Source organism: Camponotus vicinus, unplaced genomic scaffold, assembly GCF_025532165.1.
Source record: "Camponotus vicinus isolate PSW18456_S1 unplaced genomic scaffold, iyCamVici1.0 SCAF_12, whole genome shotgun sequence".
In the NCBI taxonomy this organism is placed as follows: Eukaryota; Metazoa; Arthropoda; class Insecta; order Hymenoptera; family Formicidae; genus Camponotus; species Camponotus vicinus.
This window is the reverse complement of record NW_028141948.1, coordinates 8543332-8554276: the sequence shown is the minus strand read 5'-3', so window position 1 is coordinate 8554276 and position 10945 is coordinate 8543332. Positions and strand designations below refer to the sequence as shown.

At 32.2% G+C, this 10945-nt stretch overlaps 1 protein-coding gene across 8 annotated transcripts in view; it reads right to left on the bottom strand.

Moving 5' to 3' along the window:
- Window positions 1-3486: 3486 nt before the first annotated feature.
- The window catches only part of 5-ht1 (serotonin receptor), a 120684-nt gene continuing 113225 nt past the window's right edge, over window positions 3487-10945 (bottom strand). For 6 of the 8 annotated variants that reach the window (XM_083083615.1, XM_083083613.1, XM_083083614.1 and 3 more), the window contains 4 exons: window positions 7959-8102; window positions 6245-6400; window positions 5909-6069; window positions 3487-4801 (listed from right to left, as the gene is read on the bottom strand). In XM_083083615.1, coding sequence (XP_082939741.1) covers window positions 4309-4801; window positions 5909-6069; window positions 6245-6400; window positions 7959-8102 — 954 coding nt within the window. In that variant the 3' untranslated portion in view covers window positions 3487-4308. Of the gene's footprint in view, window positions 4802-5908; window positions 6070-6244; window positions 6401-7958; window positions 8103-8955; window positions 9133-10945 lie in introns of all 8 variants that reach the window. The other 2 variants (XM_083083619.1, XM_083083618.1) reach the window with 2 other exon arrangements.

The window sequence follows — 10945 nt, the reverse complement described above, 5'->3', positions numbered from 1 at the left end:
TTTGCACTATTTTTCTCGTGTTTTTTATATAATAATTTGTATAATATTGTCAAATAATTTGGTTTTATTTAATAACTTATATAGTATTGTCAAAAAGTATGATAACATTTTATATAAGAAAATGAGATACCAGGTGCGATAAGTAAATGAGAAACATTAATATTTAGAGAAATGCATTTTTCGGTTTTAGTAGCCGTACATGCTTGAACTGGTATGTGAAGAGGTAAGATAGAATACTTGTTCGTTATTTTGGAATCTTCTATCAATTGGATATTCTGTATAATTATCTCTATATTCTGTATAATTTATACGTTAATTTGTAAATACGTAAACAATTCTGTGGAATATCGTTTCAAAATATCACTTTTGACATTTCTAAATCTCAATTGCAGCATTTTATGCAAATAATGCAAATCTAATAAATTTTATAAGAATATTTCAAATAAATTTTAGATTTCTCTTTCTCTTATAGTTTACATTTAATGATTATAATGCATTTATCTGATTATGATATATTTATTTATATCTCTGAGTCATATTAGAGCGAAATGTGAAATATAAACGTAAGTTCCAATTTTTCAGACGTCACTTAGATATTTTTTTGGAAAGTTGAAAGGATATTTAATAAATGATAGATGATAATCGAAAACGTTGGGGACGTCGAGTGAATAATGGAATGGGAAAAAAAGTAAGAAACAACATTACTTCTATAACAATTCGTAATGAAACCACAGGAAGAAATTGATATTTATATGTGTAGACGTTGTAAATATACACGAAACAGCATTCAAAGAAATTTCTTCAAACTTTTTCCCGTCATTTATTTCACTTTATGATTGCAAGGATATATACATATGAAGCATCGTTGTAAATAACCATCACTCTTTCTCTAACTCTTTCTTTCTATCTTTTACCTTTCTATTGCTTTTTTTCACTCCCTTTCTTTTTCTCTTCCTCTGTTATTTCATTTTTGTTTGATGCTTCCGCATAAGATTTCAAGTGAACATACTTGGCATTTATGTCAACAAATTATCAGCTGAATTATTACGCGCGATCTTAGATTTAATTCGCTGAGTAATATTTTCAGATATTGATGTTCATTTTTTCTTGATATTTTCCCGCGAACACGTTCTCATCTCACATGCTCATAACTTTATCAACGTCTATCCGTGTTGCTTACATAATGAAACAATATTTGCGGGAAGCGATGTTACTGAGCGATCGATGAGCGACTGTTTCGATTTACAAGCGTTACATGATCAACCCGATATCACGTTATCCGCTGAACATTTTGTTACATATATCGTTGAAGTGTATCATCACAAATACAAATTGGTTGCGATCAATTTTGTTACGGCACTTTGACAGAATGTTATTAGTGAATATTAATTAGTAAATAACTTTATGTATTTATTTAGTAACCGAGGCACTATCGATCATTTAACTAATTACTAAGTATTATCAATTCTTTTAATTAATTAAATTACATTTACATCAAACATAAAAATTGGCTCTTATAATCTTTTGTGACAATTTTAATAAAAATAATTGTATAATAATTTTTTCTTGTTTTTGGTTTCAAACACTTACTTATGAGACTTTTTATCTCCGCTAGAGAAATTACTAAAAATGCTCGGCGGATAACATTTTTCTGTTTAGAAACTTACGTAAAAAAAATGAACATGAACAAAATATTATTTTATTAATTATGTTGTGCGAATAAACAACAACCATTGATATAATTAGATAGCGCAAGCGTATCCGATATTGCCGTCATTATTTCAGCAACAATGTCGTCAGAAATAATAAGAATTCCCCCACAAATTCATTAAAGCAATTTAGTTAAAGCAGTTTAATAATTTTTATTAATATTGACTTATAATATTTAATATAATATTTACTTTTTTCTTTTTATATTGTACGTGTTTATTTTTATTTAAGTAAATGTGTTATTTATAGCGTTAACAGAAAGTTACATATCATGATTATGAACGATTATTAAAATAAAATTATCATGAGTGCAAGTAAAGAAAAAATTAAAAATTAAATTTGAAAATTAATTTGATGAAATGAAGTCTTATCATTTCTGACGAAGAAAAAACTATTGTCGCCGTTTATCACAATCTGTCTAACATATTATGATTAGTCTAGAGAACTATGTTTATTCCTAAATAGTGAGTCCAATAGCTCGTAAGTAAATGTATAAACGAAGTGAATTCACGTGCACACTATTCGGCATTTATGGAAATGGACATTATGAACGCAAAGAATTATTTCTCAATTCCTATTCATTTAATACGTCGATATAGATCTGAATCAGTCGTTGCTCTGTAAATTAAACTCACTCGCCATATTACGTAGTAATATCATAGTATAGATGTTATATATACCATTACTTACGTAAATTTAAAGGATTACATTCGCTATAAGATGCAGAATTGAATGGCAAGGCTAAAGTTATATTTTCGAATATTATTTAATTCTTTTCTTAGATAGAGATAATTTACGTGAAGTCACTTTTTGTATGATTCTAAGATACTCATGATATGATCTTAGATCGCGATACTTTATTACATGCGATTCTTCGCATTCTTTGTTGCTTACAATATTTATTAATCATTTTTCGTTTACTCTACATTAAGCGTTTGCATTAACATTGTTTGTGAAAATAAATTTGCTTGTAATAATGAGAGATCCAACCTTTCTATTCAATTCTGTTACTTGTATTGGAATTTTATTTATTCTGTATTAGAAAACTCTGTACGAGAAAAGTTGCATAAGCAAACCTTCATAAGGCGACGAGAATCTTTCACACTTGAGAAATTTCCCAAGTACTTTTAATCTCAAATCAAGTTAAAAAGCATAAGGTGTATCTAATACGCCAGTTGAGATTGCGCTTTCTTATTTAAATGCTTTTTTTTATTTATACATAATCGCGACAGATCCGCGAGAATTCGTTATGATCACATAATTACTCATGATGCATTTGCTTCGTCGCGATTTAGTTAATGTACACTTAGATTTGTCATTATTTGTATATACTTTGGAGACGAGTCAAGATTGAAAATTTTTATACATAGCTATTTTAAATGATAATGCTCGGAGGTATGATCGCTAAAGACTATCGCTTATATAATACTGTACAATTACGTATCAGAGCAAGCATTGCTCGCGATTTTTTCATAATTTCAGAGTACATTTTAAGAAATCTTTATTCTGGACGATAAAGTATAAGATTCATATATTGTTTTTTATGTATATCTATTATTTATAAATTATACAAAGGTGGCTAAATGCTATAGGTGCTAAAATAAAATTTTTGATAAAGTCGTATATATTCATCAATCTCATTCTTTTTTGTTTAAATAATATATTAAAATTTATAAATTAAGCACCTATATCATTTAGATACTCATATATAGCTTTTTATTTATTTTTATATTATAATAGAATCACTTATGATCATAGTTTAAATTTTTGTTTACATATGTCCTTTGAACGATAAGAAGTCTCACTGACATAAGCCATACACGTATCGGCCAGTTTATGCATTAAAATATACTCTGATTTCTATTTTGATGAATTAAAATCGTGTGAATTTTTTACGATTAATTGAACAAAATCGCGAATAATGTTGCATCATTGTCGTTTGATCCTCCGATAGCCCAGGGAAGCGTTTTCGCAAAAATATTCTACGCAGGATCGCTCTCACCATCGTCGATTAACTATAATTAATACTAACCGCGAGTGAAATTTCAGTTAATTTTAACTAACATTTACGGCAATGAGCCATATTCGTTAAAAGTCTATGAAAGTAACGGCGCACAGCTTGATTGAATCTTGAATAGCTGTGAGAAGAAGCAGTGTTGTGTGGAATATCATTCGTCGAGTAGATGCTGATCGATGCAAAATCGAAGCTGACATGATTTAAATGATATATCTTTAAAATTTTCAAAAAGCTACGCATCATTAACAAGAATTATAAAGAACACACATGAACAAGATAAACAATTATATAGAAAATAAGATACTCGTCCATTTTCTTTGAAGACAGATTGTCCAAGAGAATAGAAAAAAATAAATGCAATATAATAATTGTTTATTTTTCAATATCACATTTAGATATACTAGTAACCGAGTGTGAGTATTCATTTAGTACAATAATACTTAGATTTTTGAGCATCCAGATATCACACAACACCGAGAAAAATGCCGGTAGCGAACGTATATATATATATATGTACAAATTTCACGCATATCCCTCCCTCATTGGATCGCACGCACGTGGCAAAGGAATTAAATCCATTGTCAGCGAAGTCCTCGAGTACCACCGCACAGCATCCTTTTGAATGCCTGCCGAAATTCCGGCGAGAACACAGTGTAAATCACGGGGTTGAGGGTGCTGTTGAAGTATCCCAGCCACAAAAACACACTGGCCACGAGCTTGGGCGGCTGGCAGGTCTCGCATGTAGCCTGCAGCAGGGCGACCAGGAAGAACGGTAGCCAGCAGGCGACGAAAGCACCGGTGATAATCGCCAGGGTTTTGGCCGCCTTACGCTCGCGCTTCGACTCAATCGTCTCGCGTGTGCGCTTCGTACACTTGACCACCTGCTGCTGCTGGCTCGTGCTGGTCGGGTTCGTCAACGTCGTCGTCGTGGTCGTCGTCGAGACCGCCGTCGGTGTCACCGTCGCCGACGGCGTCACATTCGCCCCGTTGTACGACGACGACTTCTCCGGCGAGATCGACGAGTGATCCGGCGTGGATCTCGTGATGGTGAACGCCGTCGACTCCTCTCGCGGCCTACGGCCAGATAAATCAGAGTTACTTTGGTCGAGAAAGAAAAAGAGGCGCTCGCCGGCTTGTTATCGCAGGAATAATGGCGGCTGAGAGCGGGTCAGTAGTAGAAGAATCTTTATGAAAGATGCCCTATATAAAATAAAAGTTATGAAAGCGATCTTAAAAGGCTCTATATAAATATATATATATATATATATATATATATATATATATCCCTTTATTTAATATCGTTTTTCATCACTTCTACTTTATATAAAGCCATATATTCTTCATAAATAGTGGGATATATCTTTAATAATTAATAATGAAGGAAGGCAGTTGAAATATAAGAAAACAATATATAATATGCGAGATGGGTTTATGATTTTTTTATTGTTTTGAAACAGGATGAATAGATAGACAAATTATTTGCCGTTATTTATAAAGCAGAAAATAGAAGAGCAGAAAAAAGAAATAGAAAAATATGACATACTTATTTGAAATAAATAATTATAACAATTGTTTCAAAGAATATTTTTAAAGCATGTACACATATACATATATAGTTATATGGTATTAATTATAATTTAATTCGCAAGGGGATTTTTATGATAAATTAATGCTTATAATACCAAGCACAATCTATTTTAAAGGCGACAGAGCTTAAAAATACGCAATTATTAAGCAGCGATAATATCCTTTTTACGATAGATCAACAGGTAAACTCATACCTTTGTGTTCGGAGCAAAGATCTGCACTTCACTGGCCATTGAGATAAAAACGCTTAAAATATGCTAATTGTAAGTCGCTTGAGATAAAATACTGCGCGTTAAACATATTTATTTGTAGATTAAATTATGAGCCCTGTGTAAAAAATGTGTCCTTGGCAAGATTTAGGGAAGCAGACTAAATCTCATAAAGGATTTACGCCATTTCTCAACTCGTTTGCGAGAATTATTCCACGTGGCTTTAGCGCGTTGTTACCCCTCGAACCCCTCAAGTTTATTGCAACTATGAAAAATGCAACTGTGTACAAAATTGCAATCATGAAATATGTCTGATTATTGTTTGAGACCTAAAAAATAATCTTTGAGTCTTGTGGGAAAAAAGAAGGCAAGGAATCACAATTACCTTCTCGTGACGAGCCTAAGGATGCCTCTTCTTTCACGCGGCGGCTGAAGAATAGTACCGGGCCTCTTCCTGATCCTTTTTCGCGCCGCTTGAAATATCCTCCAGTACAGGAATAGGATGACCAGGAGCGGAAGATAGAACGTCGCGCAAGTTGCAAAGATCTGCGAGGTAATTTATATATATATTTTCCTTTCAGGATAATGTATGCAAAGTATATTGTAAAAAAAATATATTTTAACATATAAATTTTTTTAAGCAGTTTCATCGATTATTTTCGCAATTCGCGAACATAATCAAGCATTTTGGACCCGTTCGTAATTCTTCGGAAGCGTTTACCTGATATGCGGTGTCCTGCGATACGAGACACGTCCCTTGGGCTATGCGGTCCAAATAATCAGGATCCTTCCATCCGAGTTGAGGCGCTAATGAGATTCCTAAGGATATCACCCATACAGCGATGATTAGGATGCCGATTCTTCTCGGATTCCTCGCCTTAAAATAGAAGAGCCGCTCTTAATGAGACTTACTGTCCATCATTTCAGAATAATTTTTTCTAAAATTCTAACGCATTGATTTTTACATTATTAGATCATTTAAATATTCATGATACAGTTTCCGTCTATTCTTTAGGTAGTCGGTATACAAAATGTACATTTCATATCGTTACAAATATTCTCATTGTACACTATATTTTATTACATCTCTCAGAAAACTCAGCAATTTAAATAAGTCATGAAAAGTTGATCGTTATTAAATAATGGAGACATCTTACCAGCCGGATAAATTTTATATCTTCTACAAGACTTCGTACATTACTATAAGAACGCTGTCTTGTATCAGAAAATTAAACTTTTAATTAGATATGTTGGTGAAGTTTTTTTTTCTTAAAAAAAGAAAGAAAAAGAGAGGAGCAAGCATATTAGCTCGTTCTAGGAAATTACGGTGTCTACTTTATCAAATATCTCTCTTTGGTCGACACATGACTCAAGCTAATTCCTGGCTCGTTCCATTATTTATAAAGTAATCGACCCGCCACCTAAGGGACCAATACACAGTCTCTTTCTGTCAGATGGGAAATGCAAGTTAGCCTTTAAGTTCAACCGGGTTGTCCGTTGCGTAGCTTATCGAGCTCTAAGTTAATTTCAAACTAACTCTAAGCTCTTCTCCGGACGAGAGAAAGAGCGCGCACCGAGAATATTACATACTCGTCTCTCATCCCGGTTAAATTATATTTATGAACGGGAAGTTCTGACCGTTTAGTTTTACGATCTTACTCTTTTTCATACTTCATGAGCAGCGTTTCCTATAATTCTTGTTACATCCATGAACGTGAGCAAATAAGAAAGAGAGCGAGAGAGCGAGAGAGAGAGAGAGAGAAAAAGCGGAATTTGCTTTCGCGCAATTTTCAACGAAAATTTATATGATTTATTGGATTGTATTTACACGTATATCTATAAAATAGTAAATGTATATTAAAATATGTTTTTCGCAGAACTTTAATATGAAAAATTGGTTTTTTTAAATTTTATCTTCGATATACTAAATGAAATAAACAACATTTAATCGTGTTTTAGATTAATAAAATGTTAAAATGCAATGAATATGCAGAAAATTAAATTTTTGTGTATATGTATATGTGCAGTCATATAAAATAGATGTAGATTTTTAAACAAATACGAATGGATTAATCATTTTTTCTATGTAGATTTCTATGTATTATACAATTATTATTATTATTATTTCTCTATATTAAACAGAAAGAAATATTCTGATGTAATGCATGAAGCTTCTCGCGTGTCAGATTCTGTTTAAATTTTATGTACACTATTTTCGAATTGATAAAATAGTATTTTCTCGCATCATACAATGGTCTCCCTATTTAAGAGCTCCATGATAGGATTTGCAGTTCCATGCGATCAACGCCCACGCGACTCTCTTTCCATCTCGTCGACGTGACGAGAATGTAAATGACAGCGAATAACGAAGACTGTATCACTCGCATCGGACAATTTCCGACTTCCTCTTGATAACCGCAACGGCGTTAATTAACCTGTATATAATTGATATTGGTGACTGCCCAATATCTGTCGACCGCGATAGCCACCAGATGCAATATCGAGGCTGTGCAACATAGAACGTCGCTGCTGGTCCACATGTCGCAGAGCAGCGGACCGAGTGACCATCCTGAGTTTATCTGCAATAAACAGAATTATCTATCATAGAGCGTGAGCTTAGCGCGGTCTGAGAGCACAAGCAGATAATCGATGTGGCCGCGGGAATCGCAAGATTTGCTCCAGTGTTTCGAAATAAGATAAGCGCACTGAATGAGTGAGTGTTCAGTAAATCTGCTCATTCTTTCGTTTTACTATTTTTATGAAAGCAATGTAAATATATATTTACAACATTTAAAATATGACACAATATTAGTATGATTAAATAATTTATATAAATAAATTAATTAATTAAACAAATTAATTAAATTAAATCAAATTAATTTATTTTTAATTAATTAAATTAAAATAAAAAACTATTTATTAACTTTTTTAAATTTAAATTTATTTATTAATTAAATTAATAAATTAATTACATAAATAAATAAATTTTTTAATTATTATATGAAATATAAAAGATTAAAATAAGCAAGAAAAATTTATAGATTAATTTTATTTATTTTATTTATTAGCTTTTTTTCTAGTATTATATTATTTCGCATACTTATATATAGTACTTTCAAAAATATTATTTATCTATAATTCAATTCTATCAATTTTTACACACATAGCATACACATGACACATGACGATAGATAAATGAAATTTATTTTTAGCAGCGCTAACAAGGATTACTCGATTGATTAATATGTTAAGGATTGTACATAGTTTGGCGTGACACTTGGCTGTGCAGTAGGGAGAAAATACGGATCGAGGGTCTAAAGGAAAAACATCCGAGCCATGGCCGATGGAGGGACGACGGAGAGTACGGAAAGAGAACCGATGAGAAAGAGTGATGTTATAGAAGAGAACGGAGGAGGAAAGTCTGATGCATGCCTGCTTAAAAGTCCATTCATGGTATTGGAATCTATCTTCGAAAGCCAATCGCGTCCCTTGTCCTCCTTTCGGCACGGCGGCCTCTCTGTCCATAGACGTCCGTTCCTTTATACTTTGAGATCAGAACATTCCGGAAGTCGATGAGTCTCATCCATCTTGTCGGAAGTATAAACACCTCTCAAAAATAGTATCAATTGTACGGGAGTCGACAGAGGAGTAGTTTTAGATCGCTTAAGATTCGCGATAAAAGGAGCATAATTTATTCTGTGCTATAGTGATATAATTTATAATTTATTTATTTGGAATATATTAATTATTTATATATTTATATATATATTAAATTTTACAAGTTTTTTTGTATCATGTATTTTTAATTGATATCTATATTTAAATCTTATATATATGTGATAACATTACAAAATCAAAGATTAAAATGAATTAAATATAAATATAAAAATGAATAAATAAATATAAAATGTATAAAAAAATATATTTAAAATATTTTGTTATCTTCTCTTTATTTTATAAAAGAATAAACATTTCTGCATTAATTGATTAATAATAATAGTAGGTATTATTAAGAATAATAATAGTAGATACCATTATTAATAATAATAGTAGATATTATTATTAATAATAATAATAGCAAATTCCTAACGCTTAGAGCACAATTTTGTTTATATTAGCTGTTTTTTTAGAGCCTCCAAAATCTAATCAAGCGTTGCATTGTGTACACGTGCAGTTAATGAAGTCATTTGTGTGCACATTTCTGGTATCTGCGGGTAAACATCGGGCGAAAGAGAAAGGGCTGTAAAATGGACATCCATCAAATATTCGAATTAAACGGCAGATGCATAAATTTCTATGTGTCTGTATTAAAGAGATGGATGTGCGTATCCCATTTAACCAGTACACTGTAAAAGCTAATACGTCTGCTGTTGGCTGAATGGCGGTCGAAATAAAATAGCTCCATTAAATGATAACATGCGTAAGATACGCTGACAATAGGAAGAAGACAGACTTAAAAAAATATGAAAAAAAGAAGATAGAGAGAAGAAATAAAAGAAAATTATTTTATGCTGCTGAGAAAGAAGAATCAGGTGGGTTTCGAAAAATATGGCGAGAGTGTGAAAATATAATGTATAGAAAAAGTGAAATGGGAGGGAAGGGAAATGCTGATGTAGGATACATGCAGGAGCTCGCAGTGAGATGCGAGAAGAAAATGAAAGAACTAAATAAGGAAGTACGTTAGTGAAAAGATTCTGCGCGCGTGAGAAGGAATAATGCGCGTATTAAAGTGAAATTAATCTATAGAAGAAGAAGGAAAGCGCGAGCACAAGGAAATTTTTTTTTACATCGATTCTAATTAAATTTGCATCATCGATACGAATTATTTTCGCGTATATTCTTGGTTGGTAAATTTTATCGCGTATCTATTTTAAAAGCTAAATATTTCGAGTACTTTAAAAGCGGAACGCGCGTATTAAAGGTAAATTATATAAAATATAGTGAAGTGGAAAGAAGGGGTCGAGCGTTTTATCGCAATCTCTCGTGGCAATTTCCGATGAAATCTTTGTTAATTGGATAACGTGTGGAAACGTAGCACGAAGTGGTAATTAATGCCTACGTTATTCTCGTTCCGTTCTCATTTGTATATTGGCGTTTATCAAGTATAAATGTGCACGGCATAGCGTAACGAACTTCGCTAGGATAGAATCGAAAGCTAATCATTCGTAGGTACATACATATATCTATCGCTCGTTATCTCCATATGTGTATGTATTACTCGCACCTTAGTTCTTGAATATGTATGTGTGTTTTAATTGTTAATTTGTAACAACAGGTTTTTCATTGCTCGCATTTGCACCGGGTACGTAGAAAGAGATGCTCCTCGATAGAGAAAAACTGTTTTAGCTTTTAAAAGTTGCAGATCACGATCACGATATGGTGCAGTAAATTTAAGAATATGGCATTTTTTTTTATATAAAAT